Below are 16,633 nucleotides of genomic sequence, written 5' to 3'. Positions count from 1 at the left end.
CGCCACCGACTCTTCTCGATGAGAACGGTGACGTCCACTATCACGTGGAACGTCTTGTACGACGACATCGTCACCAGGGTCAGACCCAATATCTTGTGAAGTGTCGGGGATATCCCTCGTGGGAGTTTGAGGCGCCACTTTGGCAAGATTGCCCAGTCGGCGTGGACTCTTTTGATGGAAAGATCAGGACGCCCCGCGCTTCTCAGCAACAGCCAGGGAAGTAGTAGGGCCATGAGCTGAGCTCAAGCCGTGACCCTGAGCTCAAGCCGTGACCCTGAGCTCAAGCCGTGACCCTGAGCTCTCGCGGTCGAAGACACAGAGCTCGCGGGAGCATTAGGGCTTTTGAGTCCATATGTCGCAGGGCGACAGTCCAAAGGAAGTCGACGGCGTGCTTTGAGTTTGCCAAACTCAAAGCGTAATTGTCGCTCCACACGCACGTCCACTTCCTTGTGGCCCAACTGTAGGTTATGTAGTGAGAGAAGGTTTTGGTGCCGTTGCACCCATCGTTCAAAGAGCGCTCCATCATCTGTAGCGCTTTCGCCAGAGACAAGCACTACAGGTATTGTCCGCATTGCGGGTACTCGAGAGCCACCTCGTTAAGCACTCAGACGAGTGCGATAAATTTCCAACGGATTTTCTTGTGGGATCAAGAAACGAGCTCGAAGGGCTTTCCGTGTGGCAGAAACGAGCTCGAAGAGCTTTCCGAGTTCATCATCCGTTTTGGCCGGGGACCCGATGATGTGGACGCGTAACGATCGAGTTACCGCGTCCTTTGCTTTCACAGCGGGATCCGCTGGACGAACGCTATATTTCAGACGAGAGTTAATGACCGACCGTGGTTGTGCGCGCTTCAGAGCCGCCTTATGAGCAGCTTCCAGCTGCTGCCTCTGAGCCCCGTCGAGATCATTTGTGATTACACCACGTTCCTCGGTTGACGAGAAGACAGGGAACGGATATGGGCCTGCAAGGCGCGAGCAGGGCTCGTATCACGCTGCTGGCGCAGCTCGCCTTACTCGTCATCCCATGCGGGAAAAGGAGTGTTAGACTCATAGTCGACCACATCCTCAACGAGGCCACTCGGCACTGAAAGCGTGCGCGGAGTGCGACGTTTCTGCTCATCCAGCCTAGGATATACACCAGTCGGTGCTGCGGACGCACTGTCCGACGTTGCACCGAGTGCGGAAGATAAAGTTGGGCTCTGCCCATGCTCGCCGTCAGAACTGGGATTTTGGTGTCATCGACACAAGGCTCAATGAGCACGGAAGTTGTTTGTTCTGACGAATGGAGTTGCAGTGTTTAACGGACTCGCGAGCTTCGTTGAGGCAATGATTGATTGGAACTGTAAACGCTCTAATGGGGGAAGGTTTAGCGGGGTTACACGAACCCTAATAACGGGCGTGTGTGCGTGTCACACGAGATGTGCATAATATGATCACACACCCAGACAAGAATACGGGACGAGGCTAGGTAGCCAGTAGTAATGGATGTATATAGATTTTACTATATATATATAGGAAAATCTAAGCTTTTAACATTAGGAAAAAAATATAAATAAAACTCAGTTTCGATTTTTGAACAGAAGTGTTCGTGTGCCTTGGTAAGGCTTTTAAGTAACTTTGGAGGCAGCGGATTGCGATCTGCTGCACTAGTACTTGGTTCTTGTATAGAACGAAGATCGGTGACCCAAAGACGCTTTCTCAAGCGCAAAGCTACGGCAGCCCCGCTGCAGACTGTATGCTGGGCGAGGATGGAAAGTAATTGCTTGTATTCCTTTTTTCAGAAAAGGCAGACCATTTTAACAAATGTTTGTCTATCTTGGTTCCCATTGGAATCGAGTCACAGGCTTTTGAAGAACCAGAAGCAATTTGCTCGCATCAACGCTCTTCCCAGCTGTGAAAATAAACATGCGAGGCACCGTCATACGCGCCCGAAGCGGGCGCCGATGTGCCTTTGAATTCCAAGACGACCGCTAATTACATCCCTCTAGTTGAGGGGGCTGGAAACGGCCATGGAATAGGCCTTGCTCCGAACGGAGCCACAGCACGCCGTGCATGCGATTCCAAACAGTGCACTGACTGCCTCACGTTTAGAACTATCGCGCTCTGTCGGAGCGGCTCCTAGCCGTTGATCAGACGAATGCGCCGCTTCATGCAAAAGTGGAGCGCTTGGCGCCGTTGGAAATGGAGATCGTTGCATTCCGTGCTCAAAACCAGTTGCTGGACCAGCTTTTGGGTAGACGAGAACATATGAGCGCCGCCCCTGCGCCGACGCTTCCGCCTTTACTTGCGCCGGATCCCGGTACGGTTTAAGAAAACCCACATAGAACACTGGGTGGGTGCGCATTCTTCTCAGAAGGTTCAGCGTATACGCCAGGCATCGCTTAGCAATGACCTCTACAGGACCAATATATCGTGGACGGAGCTTCGTCTTAAAGACAGCATAAACTACATGTGCAGTAAGGATTCTAGCTCTTAATAAAACCAAGTTTCCGACCTCAATGTTATCAACATTTCTGCTTCCTTTTCCGCCTACAAATTTCTTCTGCATGTCTCGTCGCCATAGCATCACGAACGTGTCGTAAGATTATCAGTCCAGCGAACAGGAAGTCTCCAACTTCTGTACGCACGATGAGGGGGCTGACATCAGCTAGCCGTCCGGCTACCCCTCTCCCACCAAGCCCTGAGTCAGTAGCGGCGGCGTCAACGGGACGCGAGGATTAATAAGCCGGTTCACATAGAACGCCTTTTAGCCGGTAGATGAAAACACTGCATTGTTCAGAGCAAACTCTCTGAGTGCAGCATGGTGCTTCAGTGTCTCAGCGCAGACGCTGCAAAGGACGCACACGACGAGGCAATTTACGCGCATGGTTTCAACATCTGTCTGTGGATGGTTCGCTATTGATATATCCGGCTTGGTGCCCAGAACCCTGACGATTGTAAACCAAAACTTCCCAGTGAATCCTGGGTCTCTGTCTGAGACAATTGACTCCGGGAATCCATGTTGTCGAAAGACAAGATCCACAAACAGTGTTGGTGTACCCAGACCATCGATGGTGACCGGCTCTGCCGCAGGATAAGCTATCTTGCTCAAACGGTTCACAAAGACCACCACTCCCGTGTTGCCGCCAGGTCCTTCGGCAGGCCAAACACAAAGTCCATACTCACGGACTACCAACACCGGAGGGTACCAGTACGCTGATCGATGGCGCCGCCGCATTCGGAGAGAATTTCACTCTTTCACACGTCCACACGTGCGCACATATGTGCTCGTCCATTTGTACAGCTTAGGCCACCAGTAGTGGCAACTCCAAAAGCTATACGTCTTTTCACAACCGAGATGACCATTGCGTGCGGTGTCGTGGGCCTCATAGAGGATGCCGTATTTTATATTCTCATCGCGAAGAACCACAATCCGTGGCGTATCCGTCGAATCGGTGCTATAATAAAGCAAACTGTTTATGAACGAATATCGGTGCAGCCGTGCGCGCAATCGCGCCGACAACTTCTTGTCCGATTTTTCAGCCTTCTTGCCACCAAGAGCCAGTAGCAGCGCTACACATGTACCATCACCCGCATATGAAGCGCGGATCAAGTCCGTCGCTCACGACGTCACCGTCGTGACATGAGCAAGCTCATAATCCGGTCTGCGTGACAACGCATCAGCCAGAGCATTCTGCTTTCCTGGCTTATACATCACCCCAAAGTTGTATTCGCGAAAAAGGAGAGCCACCTGGTCATCCTATGCGAGAGGCGAGGCGACTGAGTCGCAGTGCTTAATGACGCATGACCTGTGTAGATCACAAGCGGCTTTTGCCGAGGAGGTGGGCCCTGAACTTGACAAGTGCATACTTCATCGCAAGACATTCTTTGTCGAGGACTGGGTACTTCTTCTCAGCAGCCATAAGCAGGCGAGATTCGAGCGCGATCACCCGATCTCAGCCCTCGGCGACTGCTTGCAACAGTGCACAGCCGATGGCAAAGTCTGAACCGTCACAGACGACACTATAAGGACGATCGTAGCCTGTCAATGCCAGTATTGGTGCATAATAAAAGCTGTCTTTGACCCCGTCAAAAGCCTACACATGCTCGGTGTCTCAACACCATTTCGTATCCTTCTGAAGGAGACTCGACAACGGCCGTGTCGTTTCCGTATAACTCTCGCTGTAGTTGTACAAGTAGTTGGCGAGACCAAGCCACTTACGCAAGTCCTTCTGCGGGATTCGCTCAAAACAAGGTCACCCTTCCCAATGAAGCACTCTATAAAAGGGATTTCTTCAGCGCTGAATATACTGTTGTCTGCATTAGCATACAGCATATTCGTGCGCGTGTGCTCGAGTACCGCTCTCAAATGGACATTGTGTTATGCCTCGTCTGTCCTCCCGTGACCCGCACGGTTGTGGGCGAAGATGTCGTCGAAGTATGTCTGTGCATACGCCCAGTGGGGCCTGAACAACTGCGCCTCAAGACGATTAAATGTTGCTGGTGCAATTGACAGTCCTTGGGACATCATGAGCTCTTCCTATACCATGCCGCTCGGAGTACTCACCGCAGTCAGCGGACAGTCACTCGCTCTCATGAGCAATTGGTAATGCACATCGACAAAGTCGAGTGCATTGTACTTCGTTCAGCCAACCATGTTATTCTGGAGAACATCCTTCATAGGAATCGGCGTCTGCGCCGGAATGGTGGTGGCGGTAAGTTTATTGTAAGCATGAGCGATCAGCCACTTGCCGTTCGACTTTCGGACACAAAACGTGTGTCTCGAATGGAGAGACTTGCTCTCATGCACTATTCTTGCCTCATACTTTGCACAGAAGAAAGCGTCAATGGCGTCACACTACTCCTTGGGCAGAGGCCATTGGCGTGTTACGCAGTATATGGTTCCCGGAACCAGGTCGATCTCATGATTCACTTCTCGGTCCAGAGATAGTACCGACGGCGGGCTTTGGAGACGACGTCTTGAGATTCCTTTCAAAGGATAGTATGGATCCGAGGGATTCTTTAGGATCGAACATCCACTTTGTGCATTCAGCACCCTCCTGGACAGCTCCATCCAGGAGCGACGACGAGTTGATCTCCTCGTCCGGTCGTATAATGACCACTTGGCTAAGTCGCCTGCTTTCAAGGCACTGCCGAATCTTCGAAGGACATCTCGTTCGGCTGAAAAAGAGCATTTACCGCAGGTATAGCCGCAAGGGTGACGTCGCCGCCTCCCTCTCCCACCATACCGTTGACGAGGGTGTATAGCTGTGCGGTATTGTCTACGATAGAAACGCCCTGGGTCAGGATCGACCCCTACGTCCTGTAGATAATATTCGGCGTCGCCGTTGACCCTTCACAGAGGTGCTATGTCTCAACGGGATCAGTGGGAACACGCACTTAGCGTCGTCCATTGTTCCTATCCCCTACTCCATCGGAGCCTTGGTGTTATTAACATCCGACGAAGAGCTGCTAATTCAACAATCGTTATCCAGTGGATAACGTGCCACCCCACGCACATCAGAAAGGCCTTACCGCAGATGCCTCAGACCTCGTGCGCCCATGCCACTCTTGGCATGTAGCAACTGCTTCGAAACGTGGGCAGTGTTTAGCGCACTTCATGGGGACTCGCCCTCGATGCCTCGTCCCTAGGCCAACTATACCACGACTGCTTCGAAACTTGAGCAGCACTCAGTGGGTTACGTGCCACTCCACGTTCAGTCCGCGAGCCACGTTTGGGTCTCCTGTCAATACACCTTCGATCTTCGACAATTCGGATACTCCAATCTCTAGCACGTTGACCGTCCCGGTCCAGAGCCCGCACCAATAGCGCTTCTATTCTTAGCAGAGGTGGTTTGATGACTAACTAAAGCTCCACAAGCAGAAGATTAGATGATAAAAATTACTATTTCAAATAGAATTCAAATCAAAAATTCAATGGAATCATTAATTGATCATTTTAAATATTATTCTGAAGATATTAGTGTAAATAGTGGTAAACCTCATACAGTAATTGAAGCTCCTTAAGGGGAATACGGTGTGTATGTAATATCAAATGAAACAAATAAATCTTATAGATGTAAAATAAAGTCACCAGGATTTTTGCATTCACAAGCATTAGACTTTATTGCTAAATATCATATGATTGCTGATCTTGTTACAAGACACCGAAGTCCTAATGGACCCTCAACATCGTGACACATGTCACCATCGCTAAGCGGACAGTGACGGTATCACTCGACCGCGCTTTCAATGCCTCAGCACTCAGCAGACTTTCTTGTATCGTGGAGCGTCGAGCATAATTGCCCGATACCCCGAAGTCGATAAGGGTCTTCCATATAATTTCAAATCCCTTCACGGTCGCTTTCACAACCAACAAGCTGGGCTTGCATACACGTTCCGGTCTCAAGAGCACGTAGCTCCTTGGGGCTGGACCTTGCTGCCCTCTACCTCTTTGAGGCTCAACAGAATCAGCTTTTCCCCAGTAGCGGTCTCCGCGCCTACTGAGTGTTCTCATTATCCCACGACAAACCAGAAGACTGGTGAAAAGCGTTGCATCCGCTCGATGAACCTTGATGCCGTTTTAGCAGGGGGAACCAGTTTGAAGGTGACGGGTGTCGCCACAGACAGAACACCGTCGGGTGTTCGAACGCTGCCCGGCAGCTTGGAGGTCTGCCTCCTCTGTCTTAACATAGCTGTGATCCACCCGACAAACTGTTAGAGTGTGCATTCCAACCAAGTTGTGTCAGCTTTAAGTTGAATTCGGTATTTAATGCCACATTCACCGCTTCTTCAAAGGAATACGGATGCACACGGAAGGCTTCCATTCTGGTCACGCCAGCGCGGAGGCCCTCCATAAAGACGGTCGCTGTGACCGCCTTGAAGAATGAATCGGCTTTCAATACGGTAACGAGAGTTCGCAACTCTTGGAAGAAGTCCACCAACTATTTCTTGCTCTGTCGGGCGGCAAGGAAACGAGAGTGCACTCGGTATGCCTGGTGAAGCGGCGAGAACACTCGCAAAAGCTGCAGTTTCAGCTCCGACCAGAAGAGGAACGCCGCTTTCATCGAAGTACCGCACGTCAGTACCCATTATCACGCTCTTGAAGATAGCTAGCCACGCGCTGTTGACGTTCTGGAGCATGGTGGATGCGGTAGCCATCTCGGCCTCTCTTACCCAGAGCAGGAAATTCCACCCAACCTTACCATGGAAGGTCTTAACACTCACCATGAGTGGCCTGGGTCGGGTGGAGTCATACTTATCGACGGTGGCGTCGTGGACGCAGTAGTTGCCGACATCTTCTGCTCTAGGTGCTCTAGCAGAGCATTTTCCTAGCTCGAAAACGTCTATAAGCGCGCGCTTATCGATTTGGGTGCTTGCGAAGCAAGGTGTTGCACACCCTCAGGGCCAAGCAGGGACAATAGCTTCTTAAGCCCGTCCTGTATGCCGTGGGCAAATAGGAGAACTTCTTTATCCACACGGAGGATCAGTCGTAGCGACTCAGGTGTAGATTGACTGCGAGTGCTACCAAGTGCAGCGGGGCTGTCGTAGCTGTTTGCTTAGAGGAAGCTTACTAAGGTCACCGACCTTACGTTCTATACGAGAACCAGTACGAGTGTAGCGGATCGCAACCCGCTACCTCCAAGAGAACCCAAAACCTTACCCCAAGGCAGATGTACTCTTCCGCTCAAAATTAAAAATCACATTAATCTGTTTTGTTTGCGGCAAAGCCGCCAATATCTAAATATCTAGGCTCTCCTAGTTAAATAGTAAAAACTTTTGAATATGCATAACTACTGGCAGTCCCGCCACGTAGTGACTTCTTGTTACGGTGTAGCCACACCACCTTGTATGACCCACACCTTTGTACGGTCACACCATCTTGTGTGACCCACACCTTTGTACGGTCACACCATCTTGTGTGACCCACCCTTTACTACAAGGGTACGTGAAACCCCGTTATAGACGGTCAGCTATCACTCTGTCGAAACCAGCAGACTGGTCAACGCTGCCTCTTTATGCAGCGAGGGTTTGCAACGCCGACACGCGTCACACATGCGCAAATATGTGCTTACCCTACTGAGCCACCAGTACGTAGCTTCCCGAGTCGTGTCTTTTCTAAATCGAGGTTGCCAATCATGTTCCTCAAGCAGTTATTTGTACTTAAACCCTCATCATGCGTCACTACTACACACTGGGTGTCATGTTGGTCTGTGCTGTAATACAGCAAGTCCCGGGATAAGACTTCGATAAAGCGACATTTTTGCTGTAAAGCTCAGCTTTCTACTCAGAAATATACGCGTTTTGAAAAAAGTTCACGCAAATTCGCTCAATATACTCTGCTAAATTGGACATGTTATCCATTGACAATTTGTGATCAGATTAGGTATACTCGAATCGCGTTGTGGAGGATATGCGCTTGCGCGAGAGACCGCGGTGCTGGGGCGAGTTGCCCCTACTCATGTTGCTGCGTTGAATAACACAGTACATACCACTGTTTACCCGTTGCCAAATAGATTATTAAACCTTTCTTGCCTTTGACACCGTCACCGTCTTGATGAGTTGCGGTCTAAATAAAATAGAGCCGTAGAGTAAGTCTGACTTGCAGATACCAACCTGGCTGTACTTCGTAATAAACAAGTGATTTTGCCTCACTGAGAATAAGAGTCATGGGCGTGCGACGCTATATTTGGAAGTAAACGAACAAAAGCAACACAACAATGACACAAACAGACAGTAAACAGAACTACGAACAGATAAATTCGATAAGTGAGCTTCTTGGAGATCCAAGTATATCTTTATTCGTACTTAAACGAAAATTTCTTGTAGCTTCCCCAACTTTTTTGTGAAGCATTTCGCTTTGTGGAATGAAAGTGGTACGATACCAAACTCTACTTATACGCTCATCAAGCAGCTCTACATGTCGTAAATTTGAACACCATTTTGATTCATTCGTAACGACTGTTCTTAGATCCAACTTGGTGGCTCAAACGATGGACTTTGCCACTTTTTGAGCTTAGGCGGCTTGGAAATGCTCCTCGACTGCGGTGTCAAGTTACAGTCGCTGCAGAAAATTGTCCAACAAGATGGAAGTTCTGTCTACCGTCTAGATCTTCCAAAGCTTAATTCTGTGGACCCAAGTTCTCTGGACGTGGTGCTGATATCAAACCATCAGACTCTACTGGCGCTGCCAATACTAACAGAATTTTTTGGCTTCACGGGCCAAATTTACGCTACGCAGCTCACTCTTGACTTTGGGCGTGTGTTTCTGGAAGAATTAGCAGCTTTGACGCATGGAAATAACTTTGCAAACTTCACTTATGTAGGAGTGACGGATGTAACGGAACTTCCAATGTATTCGTTGGAAGAGATCAAGAGGTGTTGCGAGAAAGTCAACTGTGTGGAGTACGGAGAGGTCGTAAAACTGGGGTATGGCGTGCAAGTTACAGCATTGAGTTCAGGATTTACTTTGGGAGCAAGTACTTGGCTGGTCGAAGGACCGAACGACCGGTTGGCATACGTTGCTGGAGCGTCAGGAGACTACAATCGTCATCCAAAAGAATTAGATTTGTTGCCGCTTGTGGATTGTGAGACGTTATTGTTGTCAAATTTAAAGCCAGATCGGGACCCTCATAGCAATACGGAAAGAATGGTCGAGCGAGTATTAAGTGAAATAAACAAAGTCCTGGAGCGTGGAGGCGTGTGTTTACTACCAATAGCGCCTTGTGGCATCATGTTTGATCTCATCGAGGCAGTGTATGCTGCATGTGTCCAGAGCAAGCAGAACGTTCCAATGTACTTTATCTCGGATTTCGCGACCCGTGTCATGGAATTAACTCAGCTTGGAGCGGAGTGGCTGTGTGAAAAAAAGATTGAGAAATTGTATGCTGGTGAAGATGCCTTTCTGCACGAGTCTCTAAGAAAAAAAAACCTGTTTCATGCTGTATCTAACGTGTCAGCTGTCACGGCGGCTACCTTTCAGGTACGAGCAGCTCGTGTTTAAGAATTTCATTTGATTTTCTAATATTGATGTAGAATGGTAGCATCCTCTTCGTGGGCCACCCATCGCTCAAATTTGGTCATGCTCCACATTTAATTAATATGCTGGGAAATGAAAGTCGAAATGCAGTCCTCCTGACTGGTATGCTTCACTTTAAGACAGAATTCATGCTCGTATTATTCAAGCCGCTTCTTTTCATTCGTAGACCCATCTGTCGATGCGACTAAAGCCTTTGCCAATTTTCAGGATCTTCCAATTGAAAAAATTGCATGCCCAATTGATCCGCGATTAAGTTGTGGAGATGCCAATCAGTTTATTGCGCGTTGCTGTCCCCACAATCTGATCGTTCCATATGAATTTACGATCGCACAAACTGGTACTGCAGGTGATGGAGCGGAGACATCGTCGCACTTTGCACGTATTCTTCCGCTTCATGAGCTTACAACCGCGAAATCCAAGATTGAGCTGCAAACCTTTCCAATAAAGCAGTTTGAGCCCATTATAATCGAGAAGCCGTCCAAGTATTTTGATGGTAAACTTGACCCGAAGGTATTCATTTCGCTATATATATTTCAGTGTCTGTAGTAGTGCTTGACACAGTACTCGTGTAGCTTGCAGCACAAGCCACAATTACCGAGGTAAATGGGAAAGCTGCAGCATGCATCAGTGGCGTGCTTCGAGTCAGACGAGGTACCTTTATGCTAGAACCGTCGTGTGATACTCCTTTTCCTCTTGACAACAACGACGCCTCAAAACTCAAGAGCAGTGGAAAGCGCAAAGCGTCTTTAATCACCGAAGAAGATATGACCAGATCACTCCGAAACATAGTCTACAAGGAACCAAGCAGTTTTCTCATGGGCCAAGTGAGCGAAGAAACGCTTGAAAAGCAAGTGAAAACGGTGGGTGTTCTGCTTTGATGCTGCTGGTGATATAAGATAATTATGCTGACTACCGCTTTTACAATCAAGCACGATCCGCGAGCTCAAGTCTACATCTCACAGGGCCAAGGAGATGCAGACGTCTTTATGAGTATTCCGTCTCTAGATGCCCGCATTACCTTGTGGAAAGAGACTGGCAAGACTCTAATTGAGACGGAAAAAGAGGATGCTCGAGCTTTGTTGACATCGTTCATTTTAGCTCAACTGGTAGTGGTCACCCAGGGTTAAACATAATATAAAATTTCAATGTTTCGATTCGCAAAATAGATGATGCACGTTTGACGGTCATCGTGTTATTTTTGGCAGATTTGTGTCGAGAGCTGTGGAAAATGGAGCGTGTCGAGGATGGTTTGAGCCTAAACATTGTCCCGCCATTGTTTCATGCTGGTACTTACAATGTCCGCTGGGTAAACTCCTTTTTTAAAGGTTGACGTATGGTGCTTTGGTAGGTATTTCAAACAAGTTCACCAAGCGCCATCATAATAATTTTCGCGATACCACGTTGACAGCAGCTTCTGCAGCAAAAGAGCGAGCAGAGCGTAAGCTAGTACGACAAGCAGATGCGATTGAGAAACAACAGCAAAAGATTGACAATGAGGTGAGAGAAAAGGAATATGTGATTCCTTTGTCTTGAAAGCTCTTACGTCCGTATATTATTTACTTTTCTTAAACAGATGAAGAGAATCGCTGAGATGACTCAAAATCTACATCGCCAACAACTTCGTGAAGCCAATCGTCTTCGAAATCGACTTGTCTTTGCCGCATCGAAGCTTCAAGGTGCTTATCGACGCCATTTGAGACGCTTGGACCAACAGAAGCAAGAAGCTGCTGAGGTTATTCAGACTGTATCGCGGGGATTTCTTGCTCGACGTTTGTGTTGCGCACTACGTTTGGAGCGCGAATTGAACATTCAAAACCGCTCGGCCAAGATTATTGCAAGGTTGATTCGACGATTTACAGCTCGAATCGTTCGAGCGAGAGAATTGAAACTCCGACATTGGGCAGTATGTAGCATTCAGAGTATTGTCCGCATGGCTGCTGCTCGAAGTCACGTTCAAGCTCGGCGCAAAAAGCTGACGGAAGCAAAACTGCAATTTCAAGCTGCAGTCATAATTCAATGTAACACGCGAGCTTTCTTGACGCGACTAATTTACCTCGACGTTCTTTATTTGATTTGTCGAATTCAAGCTGCTATGCGTGGATTTCTCGTGCGACATCGTTTGCGGTGGCTCCGAGCAGTTGATGATAATGCAATTTCGATTCTGCAAGCTCATGTACGTGGCTTTTTAGCCAGGAGAAGGTATACAAATGAGCAAGTCAATAACCAGAAGGGTGCCAAATTAAGTAGTCGATCAAGTAAATTGTTTACTTTGAGCTCAGAAACAGATTTGCGAGTGCCAGGTTGTCCACAAGTACGAGCATCTACCTGCTCGATCGAAAATGTTGTGAAGCTTAAAACCTATGCAATGTCAACTCGTGCAAGATTATCAACTAGAATTGGATGGCAACCAAAACGGTCGTACTGGCTGCCAGCAGGTGCCAGCTTTAATCAACGGCTACCCATGATACCAGTACTTAAGCGTTTGATGGTGCTGGATCAAGTCACCGCAGGTAATAAAGACTTTCTTGGAGACGACTTTCAGCTTTTGAATCAGAGCTGGACACCTAAAAAGCGACCGCAACAGAAACCGAGCTCGGTTCGATTAAGTCCCGTTGTATTACCGTCGAGTAGTGTTGCAAGTTTTGAACGAGTGGACCAAAACGCCAGTAGATTTGATGAAGAGGAACGAATTCGTCAGAAAGAAGACCTTAAACAAAAACTAACCACTCGACGAAACGCTGAAAAACGCCGACAAGCTCACTACTTGAAACTACAAAGTTTTGTTGAGGTAATCCTGCTCGAAAACTCTTGATTTGCTCTCTCTCACTCTTGTTCAATGCAGCATGAAGCTAATGAACGGAGGCTGATGGAGCGAGAAGAAAAACTTGTACGTCTTCAGCATAAAGTTCTACGCAGACGGTCGAGAGAGGGAAAAATTCGTCAGTTGACACATCATCAGCGACAAGAAGAGCGAGAACGACTTGCAATGGTGCGAGAAGAGAGGCATCAAAGATTGCATCTCAAATTTTGTGCTCGTCAGCGGCTGAAAAAGCGTCAACAACTTGCCATGGCGCCTACAACATTTCGTGAATTAGAACTGCAACCTCCAACAACTTCAAAACGTTACGAAAAAAACATGCGTTCAAATTCTCGTCAAACTGTTAAAAAATCTCATGAAAGCCGAGATGACAATGTCAACAAGTTATCATCTCTGAACATCATACCGACTTCGATGAAACGACGTAAGCGTTTGGCTGGCTCGAAGAAGTCTGGCAAGCTGGTGCATGCGAAAAAAAAAAGAATTCGAGGAAAGAACATGAAGAGCAAAACAATAGCCATGCGTCTAGTGAAACCTCTTGAAAACAAGATAGCAACTGAAGAAAATGTGTGCGAGTACGGCGAAGAATTTGAAGAAATCGTCGACGAGGCAGCTCTCACTTCTTTAATGTGATAAGCTACGAAGATTTTAAATGTGATTAAGGAGTTTCTATCCGATATTGACAGCTAAGTGTCTATGCGACGGAAAAGGTAGAGGTACCCAGCACCTAGGGGCGGTGTCTCCGAAAGGGCTACTTTGTCATCATTGAATAGAAGCCAGCGACCATTCTTCTTTATGTGACAGACATAGTGTCCAGAATTGGTTGTCTTGCCTATGTGGCTGATAAAACCTACAAGTGAGTAGTTCTCAGGTGTTTCAGTATCCAGTCGCTTGACTGCATCCTCAGATACTATAGGTCCAGCAGATTGGCTCTCACACTGAGCCACGGCACCATCTAGATCGTCCATGCGGCTAAACAACCACTCTGCAGCGCGGTCGGGATTGTTGTCGGTTTGTTCAAGTGCACATTTGACATGCGACTCAGCAAAACCCATGGCCATCAAATTAGACACAAGTGTCACGTCGACAACGCCATCTTCTGCTTTAGTTAAAGCATCAGCCAACCCAGGCGGATCATTAAAATCTGAGTCTTCCATATGATTAAAAATCCACTCCATCGCAGCTTCAACGTTTGAATTGCCGGTTGCAATTGCAGCACGCTTGCAGCCATTCTCAGAAAAACCCATGGACACCAGTTGAGACACAAGAACTTCGTCCGCGGTACTCACAACAGCACTTTTGGTTGTTTCACTCTCAGGCATAAGTTCTTCACCATCAAGTAGTCCCTTGGACACAAAGTGAGCCAAAGAAAATGTCTCGGGTACTTTAACTTCAACCTCCATCTTCTTTGGTGTCCAATTTTCCGCTACGTAGTAGCGTCGCATTTGCACGAGCAAGTATCGAGGAAACGAGTGAACACGAACAGTTTTTTGTGCTTGTCCTTTTCTACTTGTTGCAGGAAACAAATAATCTTCAATCACTTCCGGTGCAAACGTCCTTTCAAGACACGCTGCAAATGGCACGTTCGGCACGACCCGTTCTATGACTTCGATCTTTCCCACATTTTCAGTATCGCCAAGACGCTGTCGCTTTTGCTCGAGAACTTGGTAGGCACTTACTTGAGTTGCATTTGTCGCCGCCTCCAAAGGAATCTGTAACTGGAGAACCATGTCATCACGTAAGATATACTTCACCTTGTTGGAATCCATACACTGCACGCGGTCTTCCAGCTTAAACTTAAATAGATTCGCTGTTGGAAACTCTGCACCCGTGGCAGTATCTTCCTTAAAAAGCGATCCGAGACGATTCGCACTTATACGCTCTGCACGTGTCATGAACTCAAGCAAAAACTGAAGATACTCGATCGCATCTTGTTGTTCTCCAGTCGAGAAATCGGGATGCCCCTTCCCAACAAGACTGCGAAATGTACTTGGTCGCAAATCCACATTATGCAAGGTATCTTCTTCCACCTGCTTTCCATCTGTTGGCGATAGAAATTTCTTTGTATATCGATCTGTCAACACTGCACACGCGAGCTTCGAGAATTGTGCAGCGAAGTCATCGACGGGCATTGCGTTTACCGTCGAAAAGATTTTTTCAGATTCCTTAAAGTAACGTTCCTGTACCTCAGGTAGAGCTAGCAAAAGCTGCAGGACCGAATTCATGTAGCAGCTATTCCCGAGATTTTTAAAACCTATGCTCCCTGCCCCCGATACCGGCACTAATTTCTTGCCAGCTTCAGTCACGGCATCAAATTCATACGATAAATTGAGTCCCACTTGTAGCTCATTCATCGATTTGTCGGTTTTTTTCAAGTTGTTAATATTGATGCCAAAGTGTTCCAAATGTTTGGTTAGCAGAGGATTTCTCACCATATCGTCTTCATCTGGTGCGTAGCTATACACGTCTCCTCCTTCAGCTGTGATTGTACCGAGTTTCACAGATAATGGAAACTTGCCTCCCGTTTCACTAAAATGTTTTGAAGCTGCTCCACATCCTCCCGACCCATCCCAGTTTCGACGACCACAACCAATGTAGCCATCCGATAGATTAAGCCACAAATTTTCTTGCTTGTCACAATCGGGAGCTTGGCATTTCCATGCCGTCGGATTTGATGCAATGTGTGGTGGATTGGGGACTTGCACCAGATCATCTGCGTACTTGGTGAACGCGAGTTCTTCTTGCCAAGAAGCCACCTCTTCAGTAACGGCATTACCTGCATGGTTAAGAACCGCTTCAGCTGCTTCTTCAAGCGACAAAGGGAGATTGGGAGAGTCTAAAGAGACTCGAGCGAGCTCCTGGCGGTCAGAACTCAGTATAACGATATTAAATGACTTTTCAAGCTCGTAGTTATCGTTCCCTAACGCGGAAAAGCCATCAGGTCCACCAATAGCAAGCTTTGTGGGAGCTTCTACATCATTTGAAGAAGAAAATCGAGGTTTGCGCTTGTGCAGCTGGTGCAAGTAAACATAAGGAGCATCGCTTCGATCATAGATGAGATACGGGGCTCCGTAGGAGAGAAAAGTAGAGAGATTTGTGTAGAGACCTGAGGGAGAGAGGGCTGAATCAAACGAGAGGACGCACTCATCACGATATACACGGTCTGAGGCCTTCGCGATGCGCACGCGCGAAGCCGCAGATTGCAGATGAAGAATCGCTTCTGACATGATTATGTGTAATATTTGATATAGATTTCATTAAATGAAGATATCTTAAGCGAAATAAATGCAGCCTCCTTTAATTTTCTTGTGGATTATTGCGAATAAAAGCTAGTCTTGTGGTTACACTTGATCAGTTTAGACGGGGATAACATAATAGTTGGTTTGACAACTTTAGGTTTAGTTGTTTCTCTATCATTGTGTAACCAACACGTTACTTCGCTTTGCTATTTATAAATTACAGATATTAACGGTTTTTTCGAATAGAAGACCTTCTACTATAACAAGCCCCCATCGAATTTTCGACAATGTTCTAGAAGTAAGAGACCGCTTCGATTAAAAGACCTCTTCATATAAAAGGCCGCTGTAAACGCCTTAGCATTGGGCCGTTATTTTGAAATCGACCATGCGTCAAGCGATTGAGCTCGGAAAGTGGCAGGAGGCGATCAAGTGGATCGTCGAGCAAGGTGGTGGCGTGCCGAGTCGCGCGGCGCCTCACTTTCGCGAGAAAGGGTGGAGTGTTGATGCTGCCACATTTCGAAAGTCGTGGCGCAACAGAGACGAGATTTTGAGTGCTCAC

General features: G+C 47.6%; 2 protein-coding genes across 2 annotated transcripts; one reads left to right on the top strand and one right to left on the bottom strand.

Moving 5' to 3' along the window:
• Positions 1-8,845: 8,845 nt before the first annotated feature.
• On the top strand, positions 8,846-13,468 carry PHALS_09003 (integrator complex; the record flags this gene model as incomplete). The annotated part of the gene is made up of 10 exons (XM_024724453.1): positions 8,846-8,854; positions 8,950-9,960; positions 10,014-10,119; positions 10,184-10,527; positions 10,590-10,877; positions 10,947-11,139; positions 11,223-11,303; positions 11,366-11,514; positions 11,591-12,805; positions 12,860-13,468. The coding sequence occupies 10 exons, from the start codon at positions 8,846-8,848 to the stop codon at positions 13,466-13,468; spliced, it is 4,005 nt and encodes a 1,334-aa protein (XP_024575329.1).
• Positions 13,469-13,521: 53 nt separating this feature from the next.
• On the bottom strand, positions 13,522-15,983 carry PHALS_09002 (ubiquitin carboxyl-terminal; the record flags this gene model as incomplete). The annotated part of the gene is made up of 2 exons (XM_024724452.1): positions 13,522-15,849; positions 15,942-15,983. 2 exons carry the CDS (start codon positions 15,981-15,983, stop codon positions 13,522-13,524), a joined length of 2,370 nt encoding a protein of 789 aa, XP_024575328.1.
• Between the last annotated feature and the right edge of the window lie 650 nt (positions 15,984-16,633).

Source organism: Plasmopara halstedii, assembly GCF_900000015.1.
Source record: "Plasmopara halstedii genome assembly, contig: Scaffold_323, whole genome shotgun sequence".
NCBI classification, from domain to species: domain Eukaryota; phylum Oomycota; class Peronosporomycetes; order Peronosporales; family Peronosporaceae; genus Plasmopara; species Plasmopara halstedii.
Note: the sequence above shows the minus strand (reverse complement) of the source record. Positions and strands in the feature narration are given on the sequence as shown.